The sequence below is a fragment of the Schistocerca nitens genome, chromosome 2 (assembly GCF_023898315.1).
Source record: "Schistocerca nitens isolate TAMUIC-IGC-003100 chromosome 2, iqSchNite1.1, whole genome shotgun sequence".
Lineage (NCBI taxonomy): Eukaryota > Metazoa > Arthropoda > Insecta > Orthoptera > Acrididae > Schistocerca > Schistocerca nitens.
The window spans coordinates 628,256,932-628,272,258 of NC_064615.1; the positions used below are offsets into that span (position 1 = coordinate 628,256,932).

At 42.1% G+C, this 15,327-nt stretch overlaps 1 protein-coding gene across 2 annotated transcripts in view; it reads left to right on the forward strand.

Annotated features, from left to right (window-relative positions):
* Positions 1 to 346: 346 nt before the first annotated feature.
* LOC126236726 (uncharacterized) overlaps positions 347 to 15,327 on the forward strand; it is a 56,908-nt gene continuing 41,927 nt past the window's right edge. Inside the window, exons 1-5 of one of the 2 annotated variants that reach the window (XM_049946250.1) lie at positions 347 to 477; positions 4,520 to 4,732; positions 5,240 to 5,422; positions 7,717 to 7,950; positions 11,454 to 11,680. In XM_049946250.1, the coding sequence (XP_049802207.1) occupies positions 430 to 477; positions 4,520 to 4,732; positions 5,240 to 5,422; positions 7,717 to 7,950; positions 11,454 to 11,582 (807 nt within the window). In that variant the 5' untranslated portion in view covers positions 347 to 429 and the 3' untranslated portion in view covers positions 11,583 to 11,680. Of the gene's footprint in view, positions 478 to 4,519; positions 4,733 to 5,239; positions 5,423 to 7,716; positions 7,951 to 11,453; positions 11,681 to 15,327 lie in introns of those variants that run through there. The other variant, XM_049946252.1, reaches the window with a different exon arrangement.

The following is a 15,327-nucleotide window of genomic DNA, read 5'->3' on the forward strand; positions in this document are numbered from 1 at the left end:
GCAACTTCTTAGGATGTTTCAGGGATTTATTAATGTTGTGTCCCGTTTCTTGTTGAAGAATTGGAACTGGGGAATACAAGATCAATTAGGCAATGGAATGTTATAATAATCCAACGTTACATATCTGTATTCGTGGTACAGTGGTAAATTGAACGTAGACATTCTGTTCTTGCCCTTTGCTTTGTTTCGAGTCAGAATTTCCACATTTCAATACTAACGGGTGAGAAACATTACGGATGTTCGGAGAGTTTTGTATACTATCGTTTCCAACACCTGAATAAACAAGTGTACAGGCGGTACTGTTTGCAGCGGAAGTGTTAGAGACACCTGCGATTAACGTCAGCAAGTGTGACTGCTGACGGTGGGTGCCTATAAAACACCTCCCAACCGTCAAGGTATTGCACTTGTACCGAATCGTCCTCAGACAACATGGCTTCCAAGTTGGTGATCGTCGTCGCATTGGCTGTGGTAGCGCAGGTATGTAGCACGAGGTTCACACTCAGCCATATGTTATCCTGGGTACGAACTTAATATCTTGGGGTTGGTGGATTATGAATACCCACTTCCATGATAAATTGTATCTTTGTACACCAGCCTCAACAGCTTCGTTTGTTGCTGGATTTAATATCTTCACCGTCCTGACAAATTTTAGATGTTACACCCAGGGCGCGCCGATTCTGCTAGCTGTGTTTTCAACCATTTACCAAATAAACCACGACAGGCTGTTCTACTGGCTACTGTCACATATTTGACTAAATACTATGAGAAGCTCACATAGTACAGTGTACAGATACTTATGACATAAAAACGCATCGACTCCTTCTGACGATCGACAAATATAAGTTCTAAAAGGTTGCCAGTCGGGTTCTATGCTTTTAGTGAAACGGAAACTGTTCCGATTCTTTGCAGGACACTACTGTAGGGTAGTAGCGACTATATTAGTCTGCGAATATGGACAATACCAGATGGTAATATTCAAATTCGGCAATAATTAGTGCCAGAGGAGACGTGTTATTTCATAGTTTTCTGAGCTGACCAATTGTTGACATTTCCAGTGGTGTTTAGATGCAATTCCATCCTGGCAACAAGAGCTACACCGTTGGCACGACAGTGAACACAATCATCTAAAATTTGATTATGTGTAATCTGTAGTTAAGATTGGTAGGTGGCGTAAAATGATACAGTAGGTGAGGAATGAGTTTATTGAACATAAGTTATGCATGACGCGTTTCGGAATTACTTCCATTTTCAGAAATCCAAGTGCAAACGTAGCACAAGGACACGAGCGGTATCAGCTGTGAACGTAACATGAGATGACTCAACTGGAAACGCTTTTGTCCTTGTGTTACCTTTACACGTGGATTTGTGTAGATGGCAGTAATTCTGAAACTAATACTAGAATGGTAGCTAACCTCCTAAGTTACTTTAAGTCATACGTTTGTCACTTAAAATGTATTCGCAGAAATCGGCCAGTTACCTTTTCTTTCATATGACGATACCATCCTAACCATTGCATTATGTCCACAACGCCTTACATGTGGAGAATGGCTGAATCGTAAGCTTTTGGTTGTGTTCGCAACCAAAAGCTTACGATTCAGCCATGGTCTACTCACCGAATGAGATTGTTTTTTTCTGACAATTAGTAGTTTAGTTTCTATATTATTTTCGTTGAATCGCTGAATCACCACAATGGCGAAACCACTTTATAAGAGTTTTGGCGATTGTAATTCTACCTGGAATGTTTTGATCTCGTCGCACTATTTTTGTGAAGACTATTCTCTTAAATGTATATGTAGGTGAGTAGCCATTTTAGCAGAAATTCTGTATGATTATAGGTATCAGTTCAAATGAATCCTTTACTATGTCTATCAATAAAGATATATCTTCTTGCACTATAGTTACTCACCATTCCGAATGCTCTGAAACAACAGATACAGTGGCTCTAAAAGTTAAAGTCAAATTTACGTCACAATTATTGGCTTTGATCAATGACACAATTAACATGGGAACTGTCCGTTGCATTGATGCAGCAACTTGCAAATCATATCTCTCCCCTTATTTAAAAAAAGTTTCCGTTTTACATCCAAACGTAAGATATAACACATGCTTACTTAAGACGAGTACGTGAAGTCAGAATTGCGGTGAATTCAAGAATGTGAAACGAATTTAAATACGTTAACCCTGCAGAGACACGCGCTTTGTATATTTTTTTGTAATAATTACATGTCGAAGTACAGTAAGTGAATGCTATTACGGATCACTTCCATCTCTTCATGCTTCATGACTTTCCTGACGGCCCTAGCGCCTTTCAGTAGGGCAACTGGCCGTGTCAGAAGGCCAGACTCCCCTATAATGGCTTGAGGGAGATGGCAGTGATCTCACGATATGTATTGGCCACCAAACCCGCATGATACGAACACAGTGGAACAAACCAGGGATGCGACTGGGTGACACCTCCAAGCCCACAAACCTACGGCTCTCAATTTACGGGAAATGCGTGACCCTGCGTAGACACCTGGTGTCACGTACCACTGAAAATCTACCAGAGACATGCCTCGCAGAATCGCCGCTGCGTTACTCTCCATAGTTTTACTAACACGCATAGTGTTTCAGCACATCGGTGTGTCTTTCACTAAAAGCTGCCTTATCAAATTACCATAAACTATGATATTTCATATTTTGCTGCTATTCCATGTACAACTTGTTCTAGTTGATCAAGTTCTCTAGCTACGTGCCGGCCGAAGTGGCCGTGAGGTTAAAGGCGCTGCAGCCTGGAACCGCGAGACCGCTACGGTCGCAGGTTCGAATCCTGCCTCGGGCATGGATGTTTGTGATGTCATTAGGTTAGTTAGGTTTAACTAGTTCTAAGTTCTAGGGGACTAATGACCTCAGCAGTTGAGTCCCATAGTGCTCAGAACCATATGAACCATTTTTTCTAGCTACGTGAGAGGAGTTTAATGGGATTACTTGTTCTCGAAAGCTTCCTACGGCCAGAAACGAAATTGCTTTTTAGACGTATGAAGTTAGCAAATGTCATTCCCTAACGACCGAAAAAAACAATTGCTACAGTGACAAAAGCCTGATGCTCCTCTAGAAGAACTACTCAGTTACGGTAATTAATCTCGTTACAAAGAGGTACCTCTTCAAAAAAATATATGCTCACACGAAACTTACTTATGTTGCAGATATGCATGGTAATTCCGTAATGATGGTGAAAAGTTTCAGGGATGATGGAGAAGCATACATGTGTCAGTTTGAAATTTCGGTCCATAAACAAAAGTATAAGGAATTTCTATCTGATACATGTAACAACAGACCTCTTCTACTGGAAGTTCTTTGCTTTTCATATTTTGGGAGAAGACAATACGAAAAAAACTAGAAAAAAGGTCTAATAAACATTGGGTCTAAAATGTATGCTTTAAGAGCTATAAGTACATGTTCAGAAGAAGAAATTTGTTTCACTACAGGAAAGATGAACAAGTGTTCATAGCTTTTAAGGTATACAAATCAGAAGCCATGTTTACTGGACAGACTACACTTCTCATAACATGGAAGACAAAGAGCTCGTAGTAAAAGAGATTTGTTCCACAGTATAGATGATGCAGAAGTGTTCAAGTTATACTGTTTAGAGCCCATGCTTAACAGACAATTTTTTGTTTGTTTACGTCCATACTATCATCTCTCAAAATACGGGAAGCAAAGAGCTTGCAGTGGAAGTGATCACCTGTCAGATATATCAGAAGAATTTTCTCTTATAACTTTCAACTCTGTCGTTTCTGGACTAGGGTCTCATGCCTCATAATGATACCTTTACCCTTCGCCATCATCGCTGAAAGTTTGTAACACCATCACGGACTCAATCTGTAAGCTGAACAGTTTCCCTGAATCCTAAAATCCTACATTCAAGTTGACTATGCCAATGGTTTTCAAATACCTCAATAAATATTCTAGCTGGAAGGCGTGGCACTGTGAAAGCAAAGTAAGAGTGAAAACACTAGTTTTCGAGCCCATTACTAAAATGGCTGCTGAAAGTGAATGGAAAGACAAGCTTGTTGAGGTCAGAAATTTTTTTGCAGAAGTATGTATGTGTATATTTGCTTTTATGTGAACAGATGAAGTTAGATTAAAGGTCTCCGCCATAACACTATATTACGAGGTCGTTGGGCTTGTTAAAGTAAATGCATTAAATTGGTATTTATATGAGAAAACTTTGAGATTTGACAGCTTTACTAATCAGACTTGTTGGGATCAGCGAATGTCATTGTAATTCGCAATTATCAGCCAAAACGGAAAATTTGCTGAGCTTGAGGAGGACATAAAGATAATAAAATAAGTGTGAAAAGATCTAGTGATATCCAATAACAAAAACTTACTGTTAACATATGTAAGAGTGAGAGTGGGTGAAAGAATACGAAAAGCGAATTTAATTCATATCGTGAAGGTAAATGATATACTTGTCATAGCCTAATGTCTCACTTATCCTGAAAGAAACTTAATATTTGTCGTTTCTTTACTTTAGGTGTCTTCGTCTCCCTTGTTTTTTGACATCGGAGAAATCATCAGTGATATCAAAGATGGTGCGGAAGCAGTTGCAAACGAAATCCAGCAAGGTATTGAGAACGCCGTGAATGGGAACAGCAACGGCGCTTCGACCAATGCCACTACCTCTGACAACTCTACCGCTTCTTCATCGGGTAATGCGACCACCGCGGACAACGCAACTAGCTCCGAAGTAAGTAATTACGACATGTCTCTTTATAACTTACTCTAACATAAATTATAGTTTCACATTTGTCTTGCTATCTCGCTGCATAAGCAAATTTTGACTGTATTTTAATTCGTAACTTCAGCTTCTATCCTTGTCGAAGATAAAGTTGTGATCCTTATGTCTGCAAGAAAATGTTATTTCACCATATAAATTACGCATGTAATTCCAAGGGTCTTCCGATTGCATGTTGCTACGCAATGCCTATTGCAGCTGCAGTATCACTGTAAACAGAAGCGAGAGTTCCTTTTGGACAGTAGTGGCTCTGCATCTGGTATATGTTCATTCGTGGTAACGGAATATTCAGTATTCACAACTAGGTATTAGGTTTCCTTAGCGATTCAAGCACATCTAATACATCCGTCTTTGGTTTAGTTTCCACTATAAAGTAATGCTTTAGCTGAAAGTGACTTTGCTGGAGAGTATCGTAAACTATACCCGAGTCAATGATTGATATATGTTGCTTTTTGACAGAGTTCCTCTTCAGGCATTGAAAGCATGATTGATGCGATCACGAATGCTATGAACAACGCCGCAAGCGCTGCGAAGAGCGTTGCAGACAACATCTTCAACAGCGCAGAGGCATTTAACGACGCCATGGCTGCCAAAGTAAAAGATGCTTTGAACTCTACGTCTACACAGCTGAACAAAATTAAGGTAAGTTGACGAATCGTTTGACGTGAGACGATTTTGTTTGGCATGCTGAGATAATGGGGAAATTAACTACCAGAAAAGGTAACTGTTTGTGATATTTGGCATCGTGCACACCAGTTTTCAGTAATTTACAGGCAGTGTTGTGTGTGGAAAACGAGAGAGAGAGAGAGAGAGAGAGAGAGAGAGAGAGGGCAAAATGTTCGAAGAATATGTGGCGCGTTTGCAGAAGGTCTCTATCGAAATGATCGACGTAATTTTTTGTGTGTACAAAATTACCTTGTATGGACCAATACTGGCCGACAAAACATCCAGGGAACCCTTAACTGTTATCATCGTAGTAAATATTCTTATGTCAGTGGTCGAAATGAACAACGCAAACCTTAAAATTTAGAGAGAAAAGTGCAGCTATCGTTCACTACACAAATGATCGTAGGACACTGAAAGTGAAACCGTGCACTAATCCATAATTTTAATTAATGTTTCATTGCTGGTTTTGAGCTAAGGTTTGTAAACTGTAAGATTCTGATTACTGAACATGTGCAGGATGTCTACAAGTCCTTACATGGGACGTTTAGGAGTGATAGATCACGTCACGGAGAACAACTTCTGGTACAGACAAAATGTTTATTGGTCGTTCCCGGAGACATTAGATGTCGTTTCGCCACCTCTCAGTAGCCCAAAACTGCCATAACCCATTGTAATGTCCTCAACGTTTTCACCGACCACAAGGTCGATGACGAACGTGTGCGTTCTTATCGATGACTGGCGATTAAGTGTACAGATGCACTACAGTTGTCAGCGAATTGGCAAGTTCTGAGACTACCTATATTTTGAATTGCTTTCAGCGAAGAAAAATGGTTTATCTGTGTGGCATGTGCTGTACTTACTACTGCAGAAAACGAGAACTGGTCGGGAATAAAGTTTCAAATACTCTCGAAGAATAATGAGGTGAAGCAAAACGGATAATTGCTCGTAAACGTGCCGATTCGTTTTCACTTGTAATGTTCACTTGTACTTGCACTTGCACTTGCTAATGCAACGAAAGGATAACGTTCTACGACACGGGGCGTGGAATGTCAGTAGCTTGAATATGGTAGGGAAGCTATTAAATCTGACAAGGAAAATGCAAAGGCTCAATTTAGATATAGTAGGGCTCAGTGAAGTGAAATGGAAAGAAGGCAAGGATTTCTAGTCGGATGAATATAGAGTAATATCAACAGCAGCAGAAAACGGTATAACCGGATTAGAATTCGTTACGAATAGAAAGGTAGGGCAAAGAGTATATTACAGTGATCAGGTTAGTGATAGTTTTGTTCTTATAACAATCGATAGCAAACCTAAACCGACAACAATAGGTCAGATATACATGTCAACATCTCTTGCTGGAGATGAAGAGATAGAGAAAGTATATGAGGATATTGAAAGGGAAGTAGAGAATGTAAAGAGAGATGAAAATGTAATAGTGATGGTGGAATGGAACGCAGTTATGGGGGAAGGAGTAGAAGAAAAGGTTAGAGGAGAATATGGGGACTGGTCAAGGAATGAGAGACGAGAAATGCTAATTGAGTTCTACAATAAATTTCAGCTAGTAATAGCGAATACTCTGTTCAAGAATCACGAGAGGAGGAGCTATACTTGGGATAGACCGGGTGATAAGGGAAGGTTTCAATTAGATTATATCATGGTCAGACAAACATTCCTAAATTAGATAGTGGACTGTAAGGCGTACCGAGAAGGAGATACAGACTCAGATCACAATGCAGCGCTGATGCTCAGTAGGCTGAAGTTCAAGAGATTAGTCAGGAAGAATCAATAAGCAAAGAAATGGCCTACAGAAGTACTAAGGGATGACGATACACACTTGAAGTTCTCTAAGGCTATAGATACAGCAGTAAGGAATAGCTCAGTACAGTTGAAGAGGAATGGACATCTCTAAAAGGGGCAACAGGAGAAGTTGGAAAGAAAAACATATGTGAAAAAAAGATAACTGCGTAGGAACCATGGGGTTTAGATCTGTCAAAACCTGGGAAAAGGCCTGAATAAACTTTTGGCGTGCCAGTGTTTGGCTGTGTGATTCCCACTTATCTGTTTGTCCGTTTAACTAATAATAAATTTAATAATTATAATAATGATACAAAAGGGCATGGCAATGTCTGTTACGTTCAAAACTGTGTATGAGCTTCACATGTGTGAACAGCGTACGTATAAAATTCTAGATGATGCGCTGAGGCGAGAGCGCGTGCACTGTGGTAACGTGTGTGACGGTATCGCCTGACGTGTCCGCCGTGCTGTTGCAGTCGCTGGTGGACAGCGCGTTCTCCGACGCGGCGTCCGACCTGGCCGACAAGGCGTCGAGCGCGGTGTCCGCCATGGAGAGTGCGGTGGCCGCCGTGGGCAACGCGACGCAGGACAACATCGCGAGTGCCGAGCAGGCGATGCAGCAGGCCGCCGCCGCCGTGCAGGCGCTCAACGAAGCCGCCGCCGACGCCTCCTCCGCCAAGGCGCAGATGGTCGTCTCCTCCATCGAGGAGGTACGCTTCCGTTTCGTTCCGTCGACAGAGTTGCGAGTAATCCTTGCTAGATCTGCACGAATACTCCACAACCCAGTGTACGGAGCATAGCGGAGGATTCCTTGTATATTTTTTTGATGTTATCCATACTGGATGAGAGGTCGCGGTTGTGAATGTCAATGTTAAAAAAATATCGGCTCAACCACTTGTTTATAGTGTAAAACAGTAAGATTGACGCGTTTCGTAAGTCAAGCTTCCATCATCAGAATAATAAAAAGTAAAAGAACCTGTTAAAATTCGCTAAAATGGAACATGCACCAGGCACAATAAAATTGATAATAAAATTAAAACATCGTGGCTACTTCGCTTGTTGCAGCCGTGTCTTCCAAGGTGCATCTCCACATAGTCGTCAAAATATAAAAAACTCTAAAATGGCGTCGCCTATGGTGCTCAACATCTAACCACATGGCTCTCTCCTCTATCGTCGTAAACCGCCCGTGCGTCTTCTTTGATACCACGCACCAGGTAACCAAACACGACACTGAAATGCGAGTGAGCTCACGCCCAAGTAAACAAGGAAGTCACAGAGATGTCTATACAAACATATACCGTATACATGTTCCAAGGACATCATGAAATGATGGTACCCTGCCAATTGCTAAAAATGTATTTACTAAAAGAAACCAGTGAAATGTTTGAAAAAGTTATTTGTATCACCAGTTGGCTGTTCATTCAGTGTGTTCTGATTATCCACGCTATGTATCGTAATTTCCAGCTGTTCTAGTAGATCCAGCTTTTTGCCTTTGTCCTGTCTATGTAAAATAACGAGATCCTGATCTATTCCCAACATGGGGTGTCCCGTTTTCCAAATATGCGTGGCTACAGCTGACTTTTCGAAATTATTAAGCAGGAAAGCATCGCTATGTTCGGCCGGCCGAAGTGGCCGAGCGGTTCTAGGCGCTACAGTCTGGAACTGCGCGAACGCAACGGTCGCAGGTTCGAATCCTGCCTCGGGCATAGATGTGTGTGATGTCCTTAGGTTAGTTACGTTTAAGTAGTTCCATGGTGCTCAGAGCCATTTGAACCATTAGCCATCGCTATGTTCTTTGTAACGTACTTTAAAGGACCTACCAGTTTGGCCTACATAGCTTGCCTTGCACTTGTTACACTGAATTTTATAGACCCCAGCTCTCTCATATTTATCGCTTTCTTGCTATAAATTATTTCTTAGTTTAAATCGCAGCGTATTATTGGTCTGAAAAGCGGTATCAACTTTAAAAGGTTTGAAAATGTTAGCCACTTTTTGCGAAATATCACCGAAGTATGGTATTGTGACTCTCGTAATATTATTTGCGGTATTCTTCCTTGCATTCGCGCGCTGTTTCTGCCGTATTAATTTATTGACAACGTTTTGGTGATATCCATTACCTCTGGCTAGTTGTTTCACGATGTTCAGCTCAGTCATTCTCTTTTCTTCATTCATAGGGACTATAAAGGCTCTATCTATCAAAGATATAAAAGCAGAAAGTTTCTGGCTATTATTATGGCAGGAATTATTTTGTATCAACACATTTTATTATCAATTTTATTGTGCCTATTGCATGTTCCATTTCAGCGAGTTTTAACAGGTTCCTTTTCTTTTTATTATTCTGATGATGGAAGCTTGACTTACGAAACGCGTCAATCTTATCGTTTTACACAAGTGGTTGAGCCGATATATTTATTTAACATTGATTCCTTGTACAGCTGGTAGACGTTTCCTCTTCCGTCCCATTTGTAAATTTAGCAAAGAAAAAATTAAATCACTCGGAGAGAGATAATGCTAGAATTAAGGTAATTAATGAATAACAGTGGATGCAGCATTATAGGAAGTTAAGGTTCTGCGAGACTGCTGCAATGAATACAGACTACCCAACACCCCGTTATAATAAGATTCATGATTCGCTAATCTTAGATGAGATTCAATAGGATCTGAAAAGTATGACAGATCGCAAGAGTTGTGGCGCAGATGGAGTAACTGCTGAACTTATTAAGTATGGAGGGACGATGCGCGAACTGAGACTGTTAGATCTATTCAGTGAGTGCCGGCGAAGTTATAAAATCCCTGCTGACTGGAAAACCGCTGAGGTTGTTTCTGGGTTTAAAAATGGCCAAAGAAATGAGTGGGATAATTACAGGGGTAAAACTCTCAGGAACTAGGCTTATAAAGATTACTCAAATACAATAACTAATTCTTTGAAAGTGAAAAAAATGGCTGCTTGGGAGAAGAGCAAAGTGGGTTTAGGAAAGGACGCTTGTACAGTGATAAAAATTTTCAGCATCAAGAGAATTTTAGAAAGACGACGAGAAGTCAGATCGGAAACATGTATTACTTTATTCCATTTCAAAAAGCCTCTGACACCTTGATCAGAAATAGATTATAGACAATAATGGATAGGCAAAGATACCCCATGCACCTTAAGGAGGTAAACAAAAGTATACATGATGACGCCAAAATAATCATAAAGTAGCCACTTCTAAACCAGGTTAGATGGTAATAAATCAAGATGTCAGACTGGAATGCAACATTTCGCCGATTCTTCTTAACATTTACGTTGCAGACCTAACATGGAAACTAAAATTAAATGATTTGGTGTATGCAGGTTATGTAATTGTATTACAAACGAGAGACGTAGCTCTGTGAATGAGCTACAGTACACGAGTTGGGAAGAAAACAATAAACTCTAAAAATAACTGCTACTAAAGCTAAACTGATGATCCACTAAGATAAATCCCTGTCCGATCTGAGATTGTTATAGAAAACAAGATGCTTAAGCAAGTCTGGCACGGAAAAGAAAACAAATAAATTCCAACAGACATGGGAAACTACAAACAAAGATTTAAAAAATAAAGTTAATAAAGCCAGAAAATTGAACTTCTGTAAAACAACGTCATGCTAGTGCTACTTTATGGCAGGGAATCCACGACTGAGAGAGCTTCTGTAAAGTTTGGAATGTAGGAGACGAGAGACTGGCAGAAGTAAAGCTGTGAGGACGGGCCGTGAGTCGTGCATGGATAGCTCTGTTGGTATAGCACTTGCCCGCGAAGGGCAAAGGTCCCGATTTCGAGTCTCGGTCCGGCATACAGTTTTCATCTGTCGGGAAGTTTCAAAATCAAAGTCTTTTTTTATAGACAAGAGTGCAAGTAATCCCCCGTGAAAAGCCGACTGCAAATATGTTTAGTGATATGGTTGCAGTGAACAAATTTTTTGAGCATCAAATCGTCTTTATGCGCACTAATTTGACAAGATGTTTGGTACTTAGACCACTCCACTTAATGAAGAAAATCATATTGTTACCACTTTTTTATGCAACACTGAAGGTGCCTTCGATGCTGTCACTGAGTCTCGGCGCTAAATTTCATTTATTGTCCGCCATCCGCGAAATTTCTTCCACCGTGTAATTTACACGAGCAGAGACTCTTGGTCTGATGCACATTCTCAGCCATCGGCGGTGAGCGACGGTAAACGTTGCGCTTGTTTACAGGCCCTGAGCTCCACCCAGGCGCTGTTCGACAGCGTCAAGTCCAAGCTGAGCAGCGACGCCTCGTCCAGCACTTCCAGCGACTCCAGCACTTCCAGCGTCTCCAGCAGTAACAGCACCGCCAGCTCGTGAAAAGCGTACCGAGCAGGAGAGGAGGCCAGCGGCAGGCGACAACCGCCAGGAAACTCTGTACAATCTCTGACGAAATAAACGTGTGAAGCAAAACATCATCTGATCCGTGTATTACTTCCTGGGTATCTATTACCATATCACGACATTAACGTAGTACAGCACAATCGGAGGAAGGAGTGGTGATGTGGTATCCCTTAAATGCCAGTGAGCGGTCGCGTAGAATGTGAGAATTCCGCATATGGGGCGAGAGGACAGAAGCGTGCAATGTTATAATCCCAGCCTTCAGTAACGGTTTGCCAGTCAGATAGTAATGAGGCCACACAAACAGCTATACTCGAATAGTGTAGACTACCTTAAAATAAAAGTGAAGCAGACGTAAGGGAGGAAGAAACGAACTGAGACTAAAATGTTGAGAGGGTATGTGTTGTAGTTTCAGTAATTTCAAAATCGAGTCAAAATGGCTCTGAGCACTATGGGAGTTACCATCTGAGGTCATCAACCCCCTAGAACTTAGAACTACTTAAACCTAACTAACCTAAAGAAATCACACACATACACACCCGAGGCAGGATTCGAACCTGCGACCATAAAAGTCGCGCAGTTCCGGACTGAAGCGCCTAGCACCGCTCGGCCACAGCGGCCGGCTCAAGTCCAACTGACAAAGAATCAGCAGCACCAGCTCACTTACCAGTATCAAACTGAATCAGCCTCTGGCTGAATGTATATTGTGATTCGGATGGGGAAGATGTCTGACCCGCAGCTGTAGTAGCTTGTCCTTGATATGCTGGATACTGGTGCGCAGGCGGAGTTGAAGTCCCAGCTCGTCCCACCCGTGTTCCATCAGTGTCAGATCCGGAGGTCTTGCTGACTACAGGAGTATCTCAACATCACGCAGATAATTCTAGGAACGACGATCATGAACGGGCATTTTCCTGTTGAAATATGTCACCGAGATTCCATCATTTGAGTGGTGACACATAAGGACGATAGATGTGCACGCTGTACCGCTGTGCCGTCGGAGTTCCACCAATCACTACCAGCCGTGTCTTGAAGCCATATCCAATGGATCTCCACACCCTGACGCCTATAACACACGAGTGCCTCCCCAAACCATTGGATAAAAGACACTTCTAACTGACAGTGGTCATATGGGAGAGAGAAGAAGCCCGATTCATCACAGAACAGATTGCGGTGCTATTCATCAGTAGTCCACGCATTCAGTAACAGCACCACCGGAAATGCATCCGTTTCTGCTGTGGTGTTTATGGTAGCCTACTCACGTTACGGTAATTCACTACTGCGGGTGCTATAAGTATCCAGTCAATGATTCAGGATGACACAGAATCTTGTATGGAATCCAATACTCGATCTCGGACAGCAGGAGTGGATGTGAGGGTATTACAAAGTGCTTGGTGCACAATATGGTGACTCGCCCTGTCGATGGTTACGCATGCTTGACTGGAACCTTGACTACGAGTGTGCCTGCCCCTGCAATCCATGAGACTGATGTCATCTCCGAATGCCCCACTATCCTGCATACTACAAAATTCGACCACACTGCAAAATGAAGACCCACAACGAGGCCCCTTCCAAACCATCCAGTTACTGATAATGCTCTCTTACACAAATAGGAAGCATGTCTGGGTCTCCCACAGTGAATTCTCAGCATCTGACGCTGTTCGCGCTCCTTATACGCTGAGGTGACAAGAGTCACGAGATTGCGATATGCATTTATGCAGGTGACGGTAGTATCACGTACACAAGGTACAAGGCAATAGTGCGCTCGTGGAGCAGTCATTTGTACCCAGGTGATTGGTGTGAAAAAGCTTCCTACGTGATTATGGCCTCACGGCGAAAATGAACAGGCTCTCAAAGTGGAATAATGATACTTGGGAGCTAGACGTATTGGACATTCCATTTCGGAAATTGTTTGGAAATTCAGTATTCCGAGATCCACAGTGTCAATAACGTGCCGAAAATATCAAATTTCAGGCGTTACCTCCCACCACGGATAATGCAGTGACCGACGGCCTTCACTTAACAACCGAGAACAGTGGCGCCTAAGTAGAGTTGTCAGTGCTAACACACAAGCAACACCGCGTGAAATAACAACAGAAATAAATGTGCGACGTACGACGAACGTATCTGCCAGGGCAGTGCAGCGAAATTTGGCGTTAATGCGCTATGGCAGCAGACAAACGATTCGAGTGCCTTTGCTAACAGCACGACATCACCCCAGCGCCTCTCCTGGACTCGCTACCATATCGGTTTGACCTGGTCGGACGAGTCCCCATTTCACTTTGTAAGAGCTGATAGCAGGGTTCAAACGTAGCGCAGGCCCCACGAAGCCATGACCCGAGTTGTCAACAAGGTACTTAGCAAGTTGCTGGTGGCTCTTTAATCGTGTGGGCTGTGTTTACATGAAATGAGCTGGGTCTTCTGGTCTGACTGAACCGATCATTGATCTTTTGCATCGATTCACTGACTGCATGTTCCCAAACAAAGATGGAATGTTTAGAATGACGATGCGCTATGTTACCAGGCCACAATTGTTCGGGATTGGTTTGAAGAACATTCTGGACAGTTGGAGAGAGTGACTTGACGATCTACATCGTCCGACCTAAATTCCATCGAACATTTACGGGACGTAGTCGAGAGGACAGTTCGTGCACATAGTTACGGACTGTACGGCTGGTCCCGGCAGAGGTTCGAGTCCTCACTCGGGTATGGGTGTGTGTGTTTGTCCTTAGGATAATTTAGGTTAAGTAGTGTGTAAGCTTAGGGACTGATGACCTTAGCAGTTAGGTCCCATAAGATTTCACACACACAGTTCGTGCACAAAATCCTGCACTGGCAACACTTTCGCAATTATGGATGGTTATAGAGGCAGCAGGCTCAATACTCCAGCAGGGAACTTCCAACGACTTCTTCAGTGTATGCCGTGTTGAGTTACTTCATTCAGCCGTGGAAGAGGAGGTCTGGCACGATATTAGGAGGTGCCCCACATCTTATGACACCTCAGTATATACGCTACTAGGTCTGGTAACAACACTACACCCGACGAACGGCAATGGACAATGGTGACCATTCCACCAGTCGCAGAGAATTGTAACTCTAACCACTTACATACCCGACATTGGTGTGTAGGAGTAAGAACTAACACTGGCATCTGATCATGTGTGGATGCTTCAATTTGTTTGTCTGGCGGCCTCTGGACGCCTCTAAGTAAAGTGGAACTGACGACTGGATATCACGAGACGTGGATTTATAACACCTATACGCACTTTGCCAAATATGACCTTTACATAAAATAAGCGTTACACTCTGTGAGGAATTTTGAATTGTTTGACCGGGTGTTAACCTAATCGGTAGAGGGTGTCGAAGACAAATTTCGTTATTGCGGCAATTAATAGAAAGCTGAAAGACTTTAATTTAGGAAATAATACAAGTAGTGAAAGTTTTCGTGAATGAAATAATATTCGCTCGCCAGCCAAATTGGGCATAATAATGTGGGAACATTAAGTCCAAAGAATTTAATTATAATTTTCCAAAAGTACTGTCATTATTTCTCTCTTTGTAAAGTGCAATGAACACGCACAACTACCGGACGAACTGAACAGTGACATGCAGTAGTTATCATTTGCATAAATTATCAGGCACAGAAAGATAAATGGTACTTGACTCCTGATAATAATCATCTCAATCATTGAAAAATTCAGCACCAAAAAGTTATGAAAGATATCAC